This window comes from Hetaerina americana, unplaced genomic scaffold (assembly GCF_022747635.1).
Source record: "Hetaerina americana unplaced genomic scaffold, ioHetAmer1.1.p SCAF_6, whole genome shotgun sequence".
In the NCBI taxonomy this organism is placed as follows: domain Eukaryota; kingdom Metazoa; phylum Arthropoda; class Insecta; order Odonata; family Calopterygidae; genus Hetaerina; species Hetaerina americana.
The window spans coordinates 36,620,582-36,642,315 of NW_027287205.1; the positions used below are offsets into that span (position 1 = coordinate 36,620,582).

Below are 21,734 nucleotides of genomic sequence, written 5' to 3' on the forward strand. Positions count from 1 at the left end.
AGAACCTTCAGACCAAAACTTCCTGGGAAACCAAAGGCGGCACAGGGAAAGGAACTGGCCCTCCTACCCTGATACAGTTGGGCTTAGTACCAAGGGAACCTACCGGAGTCTTACTCTACCTTTCAAGCCAACCTTCAGGTTAATTACTGTAGCAGTAAAATTAAGGAAAAAAATAAGTGTATCAACGGAAAACATTTGGCTAAAACAAATTATGCAAAACCTTTTATTGGTGTCACACCGCAGAGTGGGGACACTCATACAAGTAAAATCCTGCGCACGCCCCTGTACACGACGGTGCATTAACTGTATGAAATGCAAATCTTACTAAATGTATCAACACCGTTATTACGGTTTCCCTTTTAAGCCAGATACATGGCATGAAAAAATGAAATGGACGGATACGAAAACAAACCAAGCAGTATTTGACTAGGAGATAAATACAGAAGAGGCAATATGAGTGAATGCATAGCATTTAGTTACAATTGGAATTTTGAAGACCGTGACGGAAGAGTGTTGGTGAGGCATTGTAATTGGGGGGGAGGGGGAGGAATAAGCATGTTGGACGTCAGGTCAGGCGTGGAAGTGTGCTATGGTTTGTTTGTCCATCCATCCAAAACCTAATTCCAACGGAAGAATATCATTTAATAATAAATATGAGCCATAACCATTACGGCAATTCATACCGGCTGTCGATGAGACTTGGTGCTTCAAGCCAAAGAGAAGAGAATACGTTCGCGGGGAACGATGCGCCGTCGCGACGCGTCGCGGTCGAGTTCACCCCGATGGGCGTAGAAGCAGAGGGACGCAGCGGAGGTGAACGGATACACACAAATTTTCTCTGCAATAATGTATACACGGCAATTCTAAGCGCATCCAGTTTGGCTTGGTTTCATCTTAATTAGGGAAACAAGTACTTTTCATGGCTGCTTTCAAGTCGTATCAGGTACTTGCCAGGACTCAACAGAAAGAATTGGATAGGGCTACAGATGGTGGTAGGACGTTGCCTCACTACGATACTGTGCTCATGTGTTATAACGCGTTGCGTGGGAAAGAATCACTTTCCTAAATGTCCTTAAAATATGCAATAAAAATTATATTATGCACAAGTGCATCTAAGTACGATTACGAAAATGCACACTCAGAACTTCCTCACAAAGTTGCATAGTTTCAAAAAGTATAATGGAGACAGATTTTAATATCTCTTGGCCGAATATAATCAACGAATTCAAGCGAGATATTGGAGAAGTTCATCATTATGAGAAAAACAAATTTGCACTTTCCATTCACAAAATCTGTGGGAAAGAGCAAATTTGTTTTTCTCATAATCACTCAGCCGAGTAAAAAATGCGGTCTTTACAACAAGATAACAGCTATCATGTATTTGTGTTGACTCCATCACGAAGTTACCTCGATGGACGTTACATCGCGATACTAGCTATTACGTTTTACCATGGCCGCGGCAACCTGTTTACATTTTAATTGAGCACAGAGGGATAGAAATAATGGCGGATTCGAAAACGATGAGTAGTTTTCGCTGATAGAATTCTACACCAAAAATTCAAATATTATCAGCAAATTTTACCCACCGCATAACTTAATGAAACGTTCCAGATAAGTCAATTGAGTTCAAAGTGGAAATTAGCAGAAAAAACAGCCGAAATGAAGCGATGAAAAAGGTTGCTGGTTGGATGTCCAGGACATTTTTTGCCGTGCTTCCAGCAATTGGAAAGCATAAGGTTTGATAGCCGAACTGTCCAATAGACAATTTCTTTTTCAATATAACTAATGGCCTGACGCCAAAATATAATCGTAATATCATAAGGTATAATCTCGAATAGCATTGCCCTCAAATTCAAGAAAACCCTTTTGGCGCCCTATCATACAATCCCCCTGGTGGAATAAACGAGAGATAATGGAATGGAATTCCATCTTCCAAGAATTTCCATTGGTAAACGAATAGGTGACAAAAAGACAAGTGAGCTATATTTGCGGTTCATTTGCTTTAATCGTAAGATTTGCAGTGGCAATTTATCTGTCATGCTTGGAATAATTTTACGTTCCAATAGAACAAGCTATATAAGAAGACCTTTATTTTTATTTTACAAAGGGATGCATTATGTTCAAGGGCAGTCCCCTGAGCCAAAAATCCGAGAATACTTCTATTACGTTGACCACCAAGGAATGGTACGCAAATCGAGAAAAACTGATCATACTGGGCACATAACCTAAATAACGCCTCATAATAAAAAAATATTTTCAGTTGTTTTTAGATGACTCTCGAATGAAAAACTTCACGTCGTGTTTTAAAGGTACGGAATAGAGAATGACTCCATCAATTGCCTCGATGGGATTTCGGAACGCTCTGCTAATTATTCGATTTTCTTTCAAGATAAAGCATTCTTGGTTTTCTTCTTCAAACGTGTGAGGAAAAACAATACCGGCCGCTACGAGGAGGATTTCCCATTCCTGTCGCTGTGTGGGAGAGAAAGAAATTTTATTCGTTGTGATGACACGCCAATAGTTTTTACCCAAGTTATACAAGGAGAAGTAAAACCTAAGAGTAAAGGAAAGAAGTCATCAGGTGAAGCGAAAGAATCCAAGGACGTGCAAATAAATAATCAAACACCCCTATCAATCAATGCAGTCGAAAGAGACATTGGAGTAGCAGTAGACAAGTACCACCTTAGCTGTAACTACACTGGCGAGGACCTATGCGTGCCATTCCAACCGGAGAAAGTTTTTGTATCCAACACTGAAGGAAGAGTGTACCATCCTGCAAGTCCCGAGGTTGGTGGAGTCGGTTTGATAAAGTCATCGCTGGCATTTCTGTTTTCTGAGAAGTTTCGATTTGATCAAGGAGCAGAGAAAAGACCTACTCACTTGATGTGGGGGGGTAAATTACACAAACTGAACTACGAATGGATTGAGGATACCACTATACCACTGAAATGAATGAAATTAACATTTTATTATAGCACAAATGTTATTTCTATAATGTTTAAAACTACCATACATTATTTATAAAGTTGTATAATTTAATGCATAAAAATTATGAAATGGCCATGCTTTGTATTTATCAAAATATGTTTTGCAAAGGGTGCAACAGTGTAACTAGTATTGTTACTTACATTGCATATTATAAAAGTATCAGTTATTGGCTGTAATTTGTACTGGTTAATAAGTTATACAATAATGTACATTTGAGAATAAATATTTTTACACTGCATGATGTAATGAATACAGCTTTTGTCCCAGTATTTATTGATTCAACTGTCAAGTATTACCTTGACATCATTGCATTTGAGCTTTTCAAGACAATCATTGAGCCATAACCTTCTTCGGGGTAATTTTATAGATGACCATCCATTACTTTGGCAGATCAATGAGTATAACCCACACAGTTGCAGCTGTTCAACCAAGCACATTGGCTGTCATAAAAATGATAATTTCTTGGAAAAAGGTAGCAGCGTCCCAGGCTGAACCCAAGACAATCCCACAGTTGATGAAGATGATGAATTGTTGTTCTCCGAAGGCTGAAGTAAAATTAAATGTTCGCATTAATTTTTTTGGATAAAATACCTTCACATATGGTCAACTACTAAGAATGAAATAGCACTTCACAACATGTAATCATAATTACTGCATCCACAATTTTGAGAAACAAAGAGCATTGAAATGGTGACTTTGGTATTTGCATGTATGCAAAGTTACAATTTCAACACAGTAGCCCAGATCCTACATAGGCTGACATGTAAAAAAATAAGAAATACCAAGGAAGAGAACAAATTTACTCACTGAAACTATGCAATCATAAATTTATATGTGATAAACCCAAAGGTTGGTTTGATAGGTGAGGGTAAGAGTTTGCCTTATACTACACCCAAAGGTTCCAGTTGCTTTCCTTGTACCTTCTGTGGTTCCCCAGTAAGTTGTTAACTAAAAAGTAATGTCGCTTTGAAGAACCTACGAGGGTCCAAAATCACCTGGATTAGAGCCTGTCCTCTCTGGTTAGTCCTTAAACTCTTATGTACTGGATTACTATGACCCCAATGTAACTACATATATGATTGACATAGCAAGCCTTGACTAGATAAAATTTCATCTTGGTGAGAAAAAATATTATTACAACTATGCAGAATTCCTCAATATTTTTATTTATCACTGGGCACAAATTTTAATATCATCATAATACACTTTTAAAACAAATTAATTAAACAGATACAAAATTATTGGAGTGGGCGAAAAAGTAATGCAATAAGAGTTTCGGAAAGAACTATCACAAAGCTTTTGGCCAGGGGAATATTCAGTAGGGAAGGATTAGGGAATTTCATAGTAGACAATGATAGTTTTGCGGGTGTAATATTTGGGTATTGTAAATATTACAAGGGTGAGTCAAATGAAAACCTAAATATTGTGCTACAATTTTGAAACATCATTCCAATGTCAATTTTTGTTTGCCACAGTAATAGGGTTGATCATTGGGCTAACTGGCAGCATGATACCAGAATGCAATAATAGAGCACAAAAACAGTGTAAACATGGCTGATCCACTTTTAACATGCACCCCAGAGATACAGTATTTTGTTCATTCAGTAGTAAGGGGAGGTTAAACATGTCTATCCATCGACGATAGAAAGTTCAGAACAGTGATGCACAAATTCCACTATAGCAATGATATTTCAACTAGAAGTTCTGAAAAAGTGTTATTTCCATATTAGGCTCCCCTCAGCCAGGTTAGGCACACATCATACTGTGACGGCATAGGCTTTTAGAGCAGATAAATCAATGTTTTTGCAGAGGTATCCAAGAACTTTTATGGCAATGATATATTTCTATTGTATGCCAACAGGACTACATATGAAAATTGTACGAGAGAACTTCTAGTTTTCAAGAAATTACAAGATTTAAATATTCACGTTTTACATAATTCCAATATCAATTCACACCATCTGAGAAATTAGGGTAGCCAAACTACAGACAAGTTTTTTTTAGATTCTAATGTCTGTATTCACAAATATATAAAATGTAGTGAGGATGAGGTTAACAAGCTAATGAAATAAACTATCAGAGAAACCAAAATGCATTCATAAAAAATTAAATATCATATTAGTTGGTAGCATGAAACACTAATAATGATGAAACATTAAACATATCACATTGTGAAAAACGTTAGGACTTAAAAACATCTATTTATCATTCATAAGTGTTGCAGAGTTATAAAATATATCACAGCAGCAATCACTCTGGACCAAAATATGAATATTTCATTGGAATCAAAGTTCTTATCAAATATTCACATAATGGATGATTTTCCATCCATATCTCATTTTCCCTAGCACTTTTGTTGAAAAACAGTAGCAGAGCCCCAGTGATAGATGCATGGGGAAAACTTACGGCGGAAATGTTATCAACACAATCAGATATTAATAAAAGATAACAAGAAATGAAAACCATAACTCCTATTTCAACCAATAGTACTCAACTTCCAAATAGCAAATTACTTCTGCATCCTACAAGTAACAGAGAGTGTGCTTCACTGCAAAGACCCCTCTGTCTCCATTGCCAATGCATACATTTTCCCCAAACATTAACCCTTACTAATGCCTATTATGCAGGTAATATACAACTATCATCATCTTGGTTTAACATCCTGGTATCACCACAAGTTAACACCTACTGCATAATTTTTGTCTCTAAGCCACACTGGCTACACCTATTCATGCCATCCACCCTTACCATATTTTTGTTCATATGGACTGCATTTTGAAAATACAACTCACGTCATGATAATGTTCTGAATTACTAATTACACTGAAACATATCTTGGGTCGATAAATGAAAACATTATAAAATTTAACTTACAATTAGTAGTAACATTCTTTCTATACAAATTGCATATGCGCTAGAAGAATACCCACTGTTACCCGAGGTGGGTAGAGTAGAAAAGTAATAATGTTAACTGAGGGGCCAACTGATGTCATAAATTTGAAATGAACACCGCTATTAATCATGCATCAAAAATATATAGCATGAAAGTATCAATTTTGAAAAATGTAATATTTTTAGTGCACATCTATCAACACAATGAACTCTTATCATTACCCATTACAAATTAGGAAAATTCACTATTTTAAAATTTGTAATTCCCATTATAAATATGCAATCTTTTGAAAGTTATCACAACTGTCTGTAGCATTAGTAACATTTCTGAATTATTGTACTTGATGGCTCCATGTGCTATTAAATATTATAATTCCTAAGCAAGAAACATGACACATACTTTCAGTAGTTTTACTAGTCAATAGTAGGGATTTTCAATATTACAACCAATGAATGATGAATACTGAATGGATCAGTGCAGAAAATCTCAACCATTGAAAATATAAACCCCCAATTTGCCAAAATGAGTAATTCCATGTCATGAGTTCATTTCAGCACCAGCTATTGTAAAATTATAAATATTATTGAATCAACATTAGAAAAAAAAACAACAAGAATTATCAATTTTTGACACTTCGTGAAACTGCATGATCACTAACTGAAACACTATCTAGATGAAAAATGGTTCACTATTTATTTACTCCATCATTCTCAGACCGCTCAAAATTGCTAATGGGATTATTAAGCTCCTTCTATTTTTCTTTGCTGAAGTTTTTTGAAAACTTCAAAATGAACAAGAAAGCTAAATATATGTGAGCATTCCCTAAGTCTGAGCGCAGAGATGTGGATTTATATTGTACTTCTCTTGATAGAGAAAGGTAAGTGGACATCTTTTATTAATCACACACTATGTTGACATAATTTGGCCGCAAGTTATCCCCAAGGTGCTTTTTGACGTGAAAAATTGATAAGTTGCACCCATTAACAAGGCTGTACTCCTTTTTTCAACAAATCTGCTAGGGAAAATAGGACATAGATGGAAAATTCATCCATTTTCTGACTATTTGACTAGAACCATTTTGCAATACGATATTGATATTTTGGTTTAGAAAGATTGCTGCCGTGATACCTTCTATAACACATTGCATTTATAACTATAAGTGCTTTTAGGTCACAACAATTGATAAAAATGTGACAAGCTTAATGCTACAAACTAACACAATAATTCATTTTTCATTAATGCATTTTGGTTTCTCTGATAGGCTACGTCATTAACTGATAGGCCTCATCCTTACTTCATATTATATAGTTACGTATCATAATATATCAAAACCCAAGAAACAACTTGTCTCTGCTTTGGTTACCCTAATTTCTCAGCTTTTCATATAGAATACATGAAGTACTGTTCACCTTTCAAAATAAATTCATGCAAGTGCAGCCCTGATGCAATGCTGAATTTTTTCACTCCAAGCCTTTTGAGCCAAAATGGTCAAAATAATAGGGACATAAGGCGGAGAATTACATTATGCAGAGTAGCTATCATAAGAAGGAAGGAATTGATGACAAGAGATGTTGCATAAGAACGCTACAAAATAGCTTGTCATAAAGTTTTATTTGGAACGTGGTTCTGTATGGTGTGGAAGTATGGTCATTGATGCAAGATAATAGCTAGAGATTGGAGGCTTTTGAAATGTGGGTGTGTGGAAGTATGGTCATTGATGCAAGATAATAGGTAGAGATTGGAGGCTTTTGAAATGTGGGTGTGGAGAAGGATGGGGAGGTTAAGTGAATAGATAGGACAATACAAATGAGGAAGTGCTAGGTATGGTGGGGGTCAGAGAGGGGATTGTTGAGAGAAATCCAAAGGAAGAAGGAAAGACTGATGCGAAACATTGTGACTGGCAATGGGATATTGAAGAATGTGATGCAAATGAGGAAAGGGCAGGAATAGGATAGAGATGCTGGCTGGAATGAAGGGTGGAAGAAAGTACACCGAGATGAAGAGAGCCTTGTTTCAGTGTTGGATGTCATGCTGTTTTTTGCTAGGAAACAAGGAAATTGTTGTGGTAGCGTTGTGTAGCTTGTGCCAATTCAAAACCTACCTTAACTGGTAGTTTACCAATAATAATAATAGCGCCCAAAGATTACTTCATCTTGCCTTGGGTATTACACATATACATTTAGAATCATTTGTGAAAGGAATGGAAAAACAACCACAGCAGCAAATGGTGAATGCATGCTATTACGAGAGAGCTAACGTCACACCTTCTCTGTTGATTTTTCCATTCCTGACATGATTTTTTTGAGGATGGAATGAGTGCATACTGGGAGGCCTTATGAGAAATGAATTTTTTTAGAAAATGGAGGAATTAAGTTTGATAAAGAAAAAGACAAATCAAGAAGTCTAAAAGGGTGCTAGGAGAATAAGAGGTTATTGGGGAATAAAATTCAAAGGTAGCAGAAAAAGTGGATGGAAATGATACAGAGAGACATTCTATAAAGTAATTAGGCATAGAAGAATATGATATGAATGATAAAACAGGCATTTTGGGTGGATTGAAGGTTGAAAAAAACGCACATGACAAGTTCACACAGGAAATCTTCTAGGGGGATAAAGATGTTTATTGTAAATGTAAAACGAATGTACCTATGGCCGTGAAACAATGGAAAAACAAAATAGCCAAGGCTGTAAACTTGATTGGCACTGGATTTGTTTTCGGGGGTAGATAAAAATAAGAAAACATGTTCGGGGAAAATTGAAAATCACACACACAATTGCTCCAGTGTGCTAGGGAAACAGTGACCCTCAATCTCACTTCATCCTCCTGAAACATGCCCCAGACTACATGCTGGACTATTATTAATACAGTCACATAAAAAAGAACAATACGAACATCATGAAAAGCAACCAAGGACCCATTACATCCTGCCTATTTTCCCTTTGCAAACAAAGTTGATTCATACTATCCTCTTTAACACTTCCTTCTCCCTAACTACCCTCCCTTTAGCCATAATCCCCCAACTTTGGTCCCTTCCAAGTGCATTTTGAAATAGAGAGGCATTACTCTCCCTTTGGCTCCCACCTCTATTTTGCCCCCTCTCATTCGGGAAGTCTTACTCATCTTAGTCCTTCACTGTACTTTCTCCTCCCCCACCCCCACTGAACCTCAAATACTTCAATTGGCCCTTCACCTCTCCCCCTGTTGTCCAACCATGAGTTTCCCCATTCCCCTTCCCCACAGGATATGTCATTCTTCTCTTAAGAGGCCTGCTTGGTACGCAAAACACCTGGTGTCAGGTTTGCTCCGGGCACTTACCTACTTCCACTGCCTACCACCTTCTTTAGTGTGACTGACGTATCCCTGGCACAGGAGAAATCCTTGCAAACCCTGAGCGTACAAGTATGACTCATAATGTTCACTATTTCTGAATACACCCAAGTGATTGAGTGACTGAGCGTGAACATGTACCCATCCTTTTTTTATATTTTTATGTTTGCATTCCTCTGTGTCATTGATGTATCCCTGGCATAGGAGATATCTTTGCAAACCCTGAGTGTGTGCATGCGATTCACAAGTTATTATTATTCTGCAACCAGAAAGTTATACTGCAACAGTAACTTTTAATGGAATCATCTGCTTATACACATTACACTTCAACAAATTCAAAGTATAAATAATTATTTGCCTTGACCTGGATCGCAATGAAGGAGAATGATTTTCACCCTTTGAGAATTGTTGTTTTCCTTAAAATTTAACAGGAACGCACCATAAATCCACGGCCTCCAAATTACACCTTAAATAATCTTCATGTATACATTACACATTGATACTTTTCGGGCACAGGTTAGAAAAACTAAGAAGATTAATTTGACCAAATATGTTGAAATTATTTTGATAATACAGATTTAATGAGTGCTTTAAAAAGAAAGAAATAAATATTCTTTCCTGAAAAATTACAAACTAAGCCTTCCTTTGTAACACATCCAACTGGCTTTGAACAATACCTCATTGAATAAAAGAAAAACAAGAACAAAGGACAACATTTTCCAGTATTTTCCTATAGTTCAAAACTTTTCCCACAATTACATGCCTAAATAAAAATATGACATTTTTGTTTCCCAGGTAAGCGGCAGCACTAGGGTTAGATGGCAAAGATTCAATTTCAGGTGATGCTCTTGGGCACCCTCAGCTTTACCCAAGGGATGTGATTTCTTGGGTAAAAGATCCTTCTGGGAAACAACAGGCAGCACAGTGAACTGACCCCCAAACTCTGATTTGTGCATTCCACATGCCTGTATAGCTGGGTATTAGATGATATCAACACCTGCTATTTATTGACATTATTACATTATTATTGGTTTCAAAGGTTGGTAGAATCTTAGGCACCCTTACCCATCAAACCAACCTTAGAATTGATCACTGTCATTATATGTCCAACTGATCACATCACTAAGGCAATCGTTCCACTTGCAGTACATACTGTAAGATCCAAAGTCATGTTCTGTCAATGTTCTATTTTTCTAAGCTCGTATCTACACTTATTAATGGTCAGCAAATTATTTTCAGATATTCTCAAGTAGTAGAATTCATTACACCCTCCTTTGTAATATTTAATTATTTCATGGGTGCCAGATTTATTGCAATGGTTGCTATTTATCTTTCAACTGTCTTGCACACAGACATGGCGCATTTAGGAGTTATCATTCAAGGCTTTCAATAATCAGGCATTTTTCTATATAGTCAACCATATCTCCTTTCAACAAAATGAATAGATTTCCCTTACGCAAAAAAACATGCAATGACTACAAAATATATTTATAATTATTTACTTCCCTCCTTATTTTTACCTACACAGCACCATTAGTCAAATGTAAATGTATTTATTTCAGGTGAATTAAATGAGGAATACTGTGTTGCCCTTGTAAATATAAAAAGAAAAGATTCAATGATCAATTAGAGAGCTTAAAACCATACTGCCTATCTATCATCAAGTGAAATAACAATATTGTCTTTCTGATTCCTTCCCATGACAACCCCTTCAACATTATTCTCTTTGATGATTGTCAAGGGATCGAGATGGTGCGGGGGCTAACGTACTGGCTTCCCACCCAGAGGGCCCGGGCTCATATCCCGGCGGTGTTGAATATTTTTCAGAGTTACCTTGATCCCTACTTGAGGTGCTTTGTGGAGGGCACTTTGAGTGAGTACGCCGTCCGTCGGATGGGACGTTAAGCTGCGGACCCCTTGGTGCCTTGCATAAAGAGTAGGCTAATCCCGACGCCGGGTTTCTCTCCTCCCTTCATCCTATCCTGTACATCCCCTATGACGCAAATGACTTCAGCAGTCGGTCACCTCTCCTAAATACTACTACTACTATGATTGTCACCCAATGGCCAAAATATCGAGTCTGGAGTTTTTTCCTCCTGTTATACCCAGCTAAATTTAGAAATGTATATCTTTTACACTTCGTGATCAATAACTACCACATTACGATTTCATTAATACATGGACACATGAGAGTAAAATCTGGGATTCCAAAATGACAGCATGCCATGAACTTACCAGCTGTCTCAATAACTGCCTTCTGTATGGTTCATGTATCTGTTCATCATATTCTTGAAATACAAAATAATGTGGATCATTTATTGCTGTTGGGTCATTAATATGTTCTAAACTTTGTTTCACAGATTCAGCTACTTTTTGAGCAAATACTTCTGCATCATTTCTGTACCTGAGAATGGAAGATAGCAACGTTTAAGAGAAAAGAACCAATTTCATATGCATGGAGAGAGTATGAAAAACTGGCTAACATTTCAGCAGCTTCTTCATTGAGGGGGTTATTTGTTTCCACTTTAAGGATAGCACACTGGGCAGCCAAAAGAATCTGCCATATATGCTTTGATTGATGACAGTGATTACTCGTTCCAAACATGGGTCGTTCAGAAATCTCCAGCCTTTTCTCTTCTGCATCCGTTTCATCCAAGGTATCCTTAAATGCCAGCACTCCTGTTTGAGAGTCCACCCTTGGATGGAACAGAGGTTTCTCGAAGATAAAATCCTGTTCGGAAAATGTTCGCGAACATTGTAATTGAATGTAATCAAAATATATTACCATTGGCTTAAAGGAGCGGCTAAAATGATGAGGACCTTGATCATAGAAACCCTTATATCATGGGAAAACTGGTAAATATAAGGATAAACAACTTGTAGCTAAAATTACACTCACAGGAAATCCGATGCTAGGATAGGTGTTAGGAATTCTCAATTGAAAACGAAACACTCCCCCTTGGTAGACTCCATCGTGGATAAATATAACGCCAAACCACACTGTAATTATAAAAATGTAGCATTCACTGCACTGCACTTAATCAGGTTTCCAGTAACACTACTGTATTAACAAAACACTTACAAAATGCAGAGTTGGCAGAGGGAATTATATACATCCCAGGAATCGCTCGTTTTAAAACTAAATGACTGAAAGTAAAAAAAAACCGTATCACTGTAGCGTATTCTTTCAAATTATGGATCAAGTTATTTTATCCTTTCCCGGAAATTCATTACATCGCAGACACCCTTACTATTCGGATATTATGTTGTACTCCTGAGAAACAAGAAGTTCGATCCCGTTGGAAGTTTCCTTTCCAATACCACCAACTGTAAATTCAGATTTGTTATCTGAGACAGATGATGGGGGTCTATCAATCATTTTAGCAGCCGACGATTTTACGATGCTTGTACTTCCCACATCATCAACAGTTGTAAACGGTGGTAATACTTTCCTCAGGGAGCCTTGCCTCTTGAATCCTGAGCTCATCTCGGAATCATCGGACTGGAACAGACAATTTGGTTAGATAGGGGAAGTTCACATAAACAGTGAAATTCAAAATAAATTTTCTGACCTGAACTTTTCCTCTAGCTCCCGAAGCCATCATTTTACTTATTGCAAGCCGACGGCTCTTTAATTACTCATTGCCGTTTACATGCTTAAAAATACAACTATACTACATGACAAGTCGAACATATTCATACACTGTACATTCCCCTGCAAAATACGAACAGATTAACTTCACTCAGAGTTTGAAATACCACATCATCCTCGGTATCACCCAAGTTGAAAACCGCATTACTGCATTCTTGTGTTATTTTTCTTCATAGCGCTGAAGTCTGCGGAAATAAGCGTAACGAAATTTTCATGAGTTTACATTCCTGCATGTAATCTTGTACGTGAAAACTAATTGTCACTGTTGTTACTAGATATAAGAAAGTATACTTTACTTCATTTCAAAGTAGAATATTCACAAGTATTAACCATGCCGAGCCAGGAAATTACTACGAGCAAAGTTGTAGTTCACCCACTAGTTCTATTGAGTGTTGTTGATCATTTTAACAGAATGGGAAAAATAGGTAATCAGAAGAGAGTTGTCGGTGTATTGCTAGGATGTTGGAGAGGGAAAGGCGTATTAGATGTATCTAACAGCTTCGCAGGTGAGTTCAAAGCCGCATCGGAACAGCATTTAGTCAGATACCATGTGCCAGAAAATATCTTTTTATTGTGCTGTTCAACCATATCTTTATTTTCAGTTCCTTTTGATGAAGATGATAAAGATAAATCAGTATGGTTCTTAGATCATGACTACCTTGAAAATATGTATGGAATGTTTAAGAAGGTTAATGGTGAGTTTTGGTGTCCTATTAAAATATTGCCGACCTCCGTTGTTTTATTAATCAGTTCATTTTTTTGCGCACAGCCAGAGAAAAAATCGTCGGATGGTATCACACGGGCCCGAAACTACATCAAAATGATGTGGCTATCAATGAACTTATTCGAAGGTATTGTCCATCCTCTGTTCTCGTCATCATCGATGCTAAACCTCGAGATTTAGGTTTACCTACTGAAGCATATCACGCAGTCGAAGAAGTGCATGATGTAAGTATATTTAGTTCAATCCTAGGATAAGTTTGACAGCTCTGCATTGGTATATGCTACCATGTATTTATTGCCTTTACCCCATTTTAATCTTTCTCAAATAATGCTACTGCAGGATGGTACTCCGACAACAAAAACATTTGAACATGTTGCCAGTGAAATAGGTGCTGAAGAAGCAGAGGAGGTTGGCGTGGAACATTTGCTTAGAGACATTAAAGACACGACTGTTGGCACCCTCTCACAAAGGATAACTCATCAACTTTTGGGGCTAAAAGGCTTGCACTCTCAGATTTGGGAAATAAGAAATTACCTTCAGCAGGTATGATCACATAACTAATTTTCAGGTTTCAGTGTTAAAAAGGAAACGGAGTATGGCATTGAGATTAACAATTAAATTTTTCGAAAAGGGTTTTGCTACTTTTCAGAAAAATAATAAGATTTCTGACAAAATTCATTTCCGTTTTGGTCAGTAAAGTAATCATTTTTTAAAATAATACTTCTTTGTACTTCTAAGTTGTATGTTTTTTATATTTTGTTGGATATTGCAATTTTTTTGTTGTTGGATGCTGGGGAACGTTTATTCAATACAAAAACGCGCGTGGCCTTTATAATAATCGAAATTTCACGGTACTTAGTATTGAAATTAATTTTGTGATTGAGACGTTTGTGGGTCACATTGGTACTTTTATTTTTATGAATGTTTTCGTTTACCACGCAAGTTATCATTCATGTGTACTTGCAGCCCTAGAACCGCATACTTTGCTGAAGGACTTCTTTAATTTCATGTTATAAATGAAAGTTATGTTTACATTCAAAGTTGAAACTTTTTAAAGGTATTATGTTAAAAAATGCTAACTGCTTGAAATAGGTTATTCTGTCAAAGTGTTATATTACTATTTTGGGTGTATTATCATATTATTGAAATAACTGAAAGATTTTGAGGATAAGGTCACTTTAGGCTTGTTCCTTTAGGCTCTTCAATTGTTAAAGGGGTGAATTTACAGTTCCAGACCATTATGGGTTCTATATGAAAGGACCAAATTTTCTGGTCTTTAAGGGCATACACGCATTATGTTGTAGTTTACAAGCAATTGCCATTGAATCATGTTACAGTTAAGAGTGTTTGTATATCAGTTTTTCTGGCATAGGTGTTCAACAGCTGAGGATAAAGACTAGTTGTAGTTGCTAGCTCTTCTTCCTGGAGCTTCTTAAAATACAATATGCCAAGATTATGAGGAACACATTCTTTTCCTTAAGAAAATAATGTACAGTATATCATTGTAACTATTTGCATATTGTACATCCCTGGTGTGAATGCACTCCCTGCCACACACCATGACTATGGCTTGCAAGTTTTATTGTAGATTTAGATAGTTACTCACTTGAAAATGATTATGGTGATTCATTCTCGATATAATTGTCATAGCAAACAATATAGATTATTTCTTTTCTTTTTGAAGGTTGTATTGGGAAAATTGCCAATGAACCATCAGATAATCTACCAGCTTCAAGATGTCTTCAACCTACTACCTGATGTCTCTGGGCCCTCGTTTGTTCAGTCCTTGTATGTGAAAACGAATGATCAAATGTTGGTTGTGTACCTGGCTGCCCTGACCCGATCTGTTGTCGCGTTGCACAACTTGATCAATAACAAACTGGCGAATCGTGATGCAGAGCGCAAGGAAGGTGGGGGTGGGAAGAAGGAGGATAAGGAAGGCTCAAAGAAGGATGACAAAGATGCCAAGGACTCAAGTAAAAACGGAAAGGACAAGGATGAGAAGTCCAGCGATAAGAAGAAGGATGAGAAGGAAAAGGAGAAAGAGGAGAAGAAGAAAGAGAAGTAAAACTGGTATTTTTTTCAGTTGTGGAGTGTTTTTCTCCGATTGAAGTTTTGATGTGTGCGACGAGACATGAAGAGACTGTTTAGATGGACACATCGGTGAACATTGGCTTTTCTAAAAGCTTTCCCCATAACAATTTTCAATTTTTTTCCCCGACTGTAATTATTGAACCAGAGGATTGGAGGCTAGCAGGAGCTTGTTTTTGCCTGTACAATTTTGAATATGTGAATGAAATATTTCCATTAAATGTATCACAAAGTATGAGTGGTTCTTGGTGTATCATTGTTGAATTCCCAGTGGATGGGATGACTTGATTATACTTGTCATTGATTTACATTTTACATTAATTATACAACACAGTAATTAACCCAAAGGTTGGTTTGGTAGGTGATGGTAGAGTTGACCAAGTACTAAGCCCGACTGCATGTGGACTTCGCACATTAGGGTAGGGAGGGCAGTTCCTTTCCCTGTGCCAGCTATGGTTTCCCAGGAAGATCTGGTACCCGAAAAATCACACAGCTTGGTTTGAGCTGATTGTGCCCAGAGAGGCTTGCCTGGTATTGAACCTGGGCCCTCGGTCAGTAGTCCAACGCTCTACCTCTGGACTACCATGACCCATAAATTTTAGATTATTGAATATTTTTAATTTCAAAAGCACTTGTGTCTGTTGGCAAAGCAAGCCATTTTTTATTGAAATATAAAATATATGAATATAAGAGCATAAAAATAAAGGCAACCAATGATTAAGTCAAAATTATTTTTCTTGTTTTATATTTTGCTGAAAAATTGTAATTAGATTTAATAGGCATGTTGGATGGGAGGAAGGAAGCATGCAGAATTAAAGAAGAGTTAAGTGTCAGATGTCATGCTGTCTTTTGTGAGGAGAGGCAAAGAAATGAATGTATCATTGTATAGTTTGTGTCCATCCAAAATCTGTCTTACATAGTGGAATACCAGTAATAGTACCATCTATTAGTGGTGGAATGGCTTGTACATTCTGATGACCCCCTCAAGCTATGCTGGCGGAAGCTATAATATATACATATATATGCTCATGGTAGGGTCACTTATGATAGATAGATCGGTTGGTTTTGTGCCTGTTCCTCAGTGAGGTGGCTGCGAGGGCATCTGACACCAGTGCCATGGCCATTTAAGTGGTGGTGTCATATTAAAAATACTATTAACAGAGGCACCTGAAAACCACAGCAATCATTCCACGAAACGTTGATGGATCTGATTATGAAGCCTGGTAACTATGAAATTACGGCCCCTGGATCATGTACTTACAAAGCAAAATCGGCAGCAATAGTACGGGAGAGGATAGTACTAGTTTATAAGCACTTGAAATGATATTGGGTACAGGGAAATTAGAAAATTACAGAGGGAGATAGATAGGGAAAAAACAATTTTGAAAAGAAGGACCGTAAACATAGAGCTAGTGACTGATGGAATATTATTAGTGGATGTAAAAGTAGAATCAACAAACTTGGGCCTTGTCCAGGTTTACTTGCCACCGAGTAATCGTAGGGAGGAACAAGTCAGCATCATGAGGGTAAAAAGAAACTTAATATTTTCACCAAAAGAATTTAATATTTCACGACCATGGTTTCAATGCTGTTCATCATCATCAGCATCGAAACCATGGTCATGAAATGTTAAATCCTTTTGGTAGAAATGTTAAGTTTCTTTTTACCCTCATAATGAAGGAATTTCACTAAGTTAAACCTGAAACTGTTATGTTTAAGTCAGCATCCGTCAAGAGGACATAATGTGGGTGTTTGTGAAAGGAAACATTTGATATTGAGGGAGGATCGGATAGCAAAGGAAGAGATGGTAGTTGGGAGAAAGCAATAGATATCAAAAGGAGATTGAGTTTAATCATAATGAACACTTCGGTTAAACATAACGATAGTCATTGATATACTATGTGGAGAATGCCAGTGATTCAGAAAGGTATCCGTTAAACTAAGTTATGATTAGGCACAGCGTTAGGAACGTTTGATCAATTAGCACAATTTCCTGGGATTGGATGCCCATTCAGATCGTAATTTAGTACTGAGGAAGTGTAATGTGAGGTTCAAGAGGATAAAGCAGGAAATATTGATGATAAATGGATATAGAAGCTTTAAGCGAAGCAATAATGAAGGAGTGTCAGTTGGCAGTAAAAACAATTGAGTTAAGATGGGTACACTAGAAAATTTATAAACTAATAACAAGCATAGACATGGATAACATAGGTACAGTCACACTTGATTGTGCAATAGAAAGGGACTCAATGGGATCGAAATCAAATAAAACCATGGGTACTAATATTCCTGTGGAAATTCTTAAGTATTAAGGAAGACATGGAAGGAATAGTTTTCATGGTCTGATTTGTAGCATTTATGAGGGAGGAATTTGGCTGCAAGATTTCGTCGGATCAGTGTTGGTTTCCATTCCTGGAAAGGGTAAGGCACACATATGTGAGGAATCTATAGCAATAACTTTGATTTCACGCACAGCTTAACTGGCCCATAGGATCATCAATAAGAGGATGGACAGGAGGTCTGATTACTTGGGAGATAATCAGCTTGGGTTTAGTAAAGAAAGAGGTGTGCATGATGTGATAGCAGTTATGGGGTCACTAATGGAGAGGAACATAGAATGCAATCAAGATGTATTTGTTTTTATTGTAGATTTCAAGAAGGTATTCCATGGAGTGATTTGGGTTGAATTAAAGAATGCATTACAGAAAATGGGAAGGATAAGCAAATTATCTGCAACATGTATGAATCCAGACTGCTCAGGGTGAGGATTGTAGAGTCAGGATAGGGAATGTTAGAGAGAGTGATATGATGGGTGCATACTGTCACTCATGGTTTTCAATGTATATGTTGAGGATTTGTAAGAGGGGCATAAGAAAAACTAGGAAAAGATGTGGAAGTTGTGTTGAATTAAAAAAATCAGCTAGGTTGGTGGATGACCAAGCTTTTGCTAGCTATCATCCCAGGGACCAAGTTCTAAGCCTCATAAAATTTGTTTTGTTTACATTGATTCTCATCCCGTACCTATCGCTCTGACTTTTCAATAGATTCAGAAATGCTTGCAACCTCTTGGCTGTTTGGCAAGTGAAAGCTTGATCATCCACAAGTCTAATTGATTTTACAACTCCTCACCAACTTTTATTCCTATCTCCAACTCTTGTCATACCTCCTTTACCGATTTCTAGACATATGCATTAAAAAGAATGGGTGATAATGGACACCCCTGTCTTACCCCTCTTCCTAATACTTCCCACCCTGACTCTTCATCTGCAGAAATTTTATTGTCTGCAACCCTATTTGATTTCAATTCCCTTGATTCCTTTTCTTTCTCACAATCGAGCATGTTTGGGCCTTAGCTAACCATGTCTACGTCATTTTCTATTTCAAACTTGCTGGTCTAATGCCTTTACCATGTAGATTCTCAATTTATTATTTCCATCTCTCTTGAATCTTTTTTGGTGCAATTCATAATATTCTTGACTTAGTTTTCATTTTTTGCATGGATTCTTACTTCCTGAGAGTGTGTTTGCCTTCCTGTACAATGCGCTAATTTCCCCCTTCCTTGGGAAACTTACTCCATATCCTTACTGTATGATACATCTTCCAACATGCTTCTTTTGCCCTATTATTTTCCTGCCTTAGTTTATTGTTCCTCTTTTTGTACCTTCACCTACCTAACTTTGAGTTTATATCCTTCTATTTCTGTCACTCATCCATCTTCCTATTGATCTCATCGCTATGCATTGGCTGTTTTTATCCATTTCTTATATACTGTCCAATAGTTTCATTTGCAGATTTCAATATCCCCTTTTGATACATTCTTTTATCTCGCACCTGTATCTCTATGCTATCTTATATTTTATTCTACTGCCAAATGATACTCCTTCCTTTTTGATCTAGTTAAAGTCCCTGCATTCCATTTCTACTTATAGTAATCTGATCTAATATCTACATAAATCTTAATTTCAATACAAAGTCCAATAGATGTATGAGTCAATGGGCATTCCTTATGTATACCTACACCTTATTGTGGTGTTTGAACTAATTATTTGTGTTGGTTAAATCCCTTCTCCAGTGAACTCTGCAAATTAAAAATGCTGATCTGAAATCTGTGGCTAACCTAAACATTAAGTGTTAAATGTTTCAGCTGGTTTTTCTGGTTGGAGACCAAAGAGTAATTGGTACTTCTGAGCATAAAAATTTCCTGTGTCAATTTTTTAGCATGCAAATGACATTGAGGATTTATTATACTAATATTTGAATTGAATGTGGTTTAACTGGAATGATTTACCAAAAACAAGTAATTATTGGGTACTTTTAATTCTATTCTACTGGTTAAGGTAGGTTTTTGATATATCAGGGACTAAGCACTGCTATGCTTTCAATCATGCCTATCACAAGACTAAATACTCATACTCTGCATTACAATAAATTATTTTTTCACCGCCATGTATTTTCTACCTTCCTCCATTCCATATGCCTATTTCCTTCCCACCACCTTGCTCATACAATTGTGGGCCGTCCATTACAGTCTTCAAACATGCCACTCAATATATTCCTGTCATCCATTTCTGCCTTCGTCAAGTGTCTTCTAACCACATCTCTTTCCTTACTTCAAGATCTTCTTTATTTTCCTTTCTATTAATTTTATTTTTTCTATTAGTCTCAACATTCACATCTCAGAAGCCTTAAACCAACATTCCTCTTGCCTCGTAGATGGAATTTTCAAGCCCTACAAAATTACACTCCATAATAGGGTTTTCCTTTCAGACTCATAGCTTAAAAGATGCAGAAATTAAACATTTAAATGAATAAATGATTGGTTATGTGAGGGAAAAGCTACAAAAAATGCCAAAGAAAAAAGTTTAATTGGCAAGGTATGATTAATTCACCTTTTTTCATTATTTCTTCCCATTAACAATTTAACTCCTATTCAAGACTTTTTTAACTGATATTTTGTCAATTTAATCAAAATCTTATTCCAAATTAGAATTTATTAAACTGTTTATGAACATTAGTTGAGGTTATATTTTCCACACCCATGTCTCAAAAGATATCAATCTATAAATATCCTCTAGTCTGAAGAGCCAGGTTTCTGGATATGCTAAACTATTCCCCAAATGAAAATTTTTAACTCAAACTTTACATTAAAGTCTTTACTTTTTTGCTCATTTTCTATGGCATCATCTCTCTCTTGTTCATAAAAGGTTATTATTACCTAACAGTTCTTCTTTCAATGTCTTAACCATTTATGGTATTACTATTGAAATCTATCTGAGTACGTGAAAAATTGTGATATCCACAAATATTCTACAAGGCAGAATGAGCAGCTGCACATTTTATATGTGCGTACAAAAAATGCAGGTGCTGGCCCAAATTTTATGGGCCTTCAACTTTATAATAATCTCCAAGCTGAGATTAAGGCCCATAAAAGTGTGGCTGCATTTGAAGTCAATCTACTTAGGTTCTTAAAATTAAAAATGTTTTATTCAATTGCTGAATTTCTTGATTATTCCTGATATGTGTCTTGTATCCACAAATGTATTTTGTCACTTTCCACTGGCGTGTCTTATGTCAAGTGTAATAGTTGTAACTACTTGATCACTGGACAAATAAAATGTATCATTATTATTACCAGCATTGTACCTTAGGTAGTAAGTTTTTGATGGGAGCATAGGACTGAAAATTGCTACAATACATTCCTATTCAGCATGTTTATCCAACAATACTTAACAATAGGATAACCCTTCTATATAAGTCTTCAGCACTTGATTGTAACTCAAAATGCTGTGCATCTGCTTTAACAGTCTTCTTTTAATTTATCCTCAATCTTCCTTCTTTCCCTACCATATCTCGTACTGCTTTGTTAATTTTTTTATCCAACATGTTATTTTGGTCAGTAATTTCCATCCTCACCTTTAAAGTCTCTATAGTCTACCCTTATTCTCTTGCCTTATTGACCAAGTTTCCAAGTTATAGATAACCTTCTCCATATCACATTGTAAAACAAATGGTGAAACTTTAGAAAAAGTATCTGTATAAGAAGTGATATCAAGTATTG

General features: G+C 36.6%; 3 protein-coding genes across 3 annotated transcripts; 2 read left to right on the plus strand and 1 right to left on the minus strand.

Moving 5' to 3' along the window:
• Positions 1-1,975: 1,975 nt before the first annotated feature.
• On the plus strand, positions 1,976-2,975 carry LOC139695346 (UPF0598 protein CG30010). Its single transcript, XM_071594060.1, has 3 exons — positions 1,976-2,184; positions 2,261-2,309; positions 2,390-2,975. The coding sequence occupies exons 1-3, from the start codon at positions 2,038-2,040 to the stop codon at positions 2,950-2,952; spliced, it is 759 nt and encodes a 252-aa protein (XP_071450161.1). The 5' UTR covers positions 1,976-2,037; the 3' UTR covers positions 2,953-2,975.
• Positions 2,976-3,306: 331 nt separating this feature from the next.
• peo (ubiquitin E2 variant domain-containing protein pendolino) lies at positions 3,307-12,997 on the minus strand. Its single transcript, XM_071594058.1, has 7 exons — positions 12,782-12,997; positions 12,461-12,711; positions 12,292-12,356; positions 12,109-12,209; positions 11,693-11,940; positions 11,445-11,613; positions 3,307-3,533 (listed from the first exon to the last, which is right to left on the minus strand). The coding sequence occupies exons 1-7, from the start codon at positions 12,812-12,814 to the stop codon at positions 3,432-3,434; spliced, it is 969 nt and encodes a 322-aa protein (XP_071450159.1). The 5' UTR covers positions 12,815-12,997; the 3' UTR covers positions 3,307-3,431.
• Positions 12,998-13,064: 67 nt separating this feature from the next.
• On the plus strand, positions 13,065-15,911 carry Rpn8 (regulatory particle non-ATPase 8). Its single transcript, XM_071594069.1, has 5 exons — positions 13,065-13,367; positions 13,464-13,556; positions 13,631-13,809; positions 13,925-14,128; positions 15,270-15,911. The coding sequence occupies exons 1-5, from the start codon at positions 13,193-13,195 to the stop codon at positions 15,651-15,653; spliced, it is 1,035 nt and encodes a 344-aa protein (XP_071450170.1). The 5' UTR covers positions 13,065-13,192; the 3' UTR covers positions 15,654-15,911.
• Positions 15,912-21,734: the final 5,823 nt, after the last annotated feature.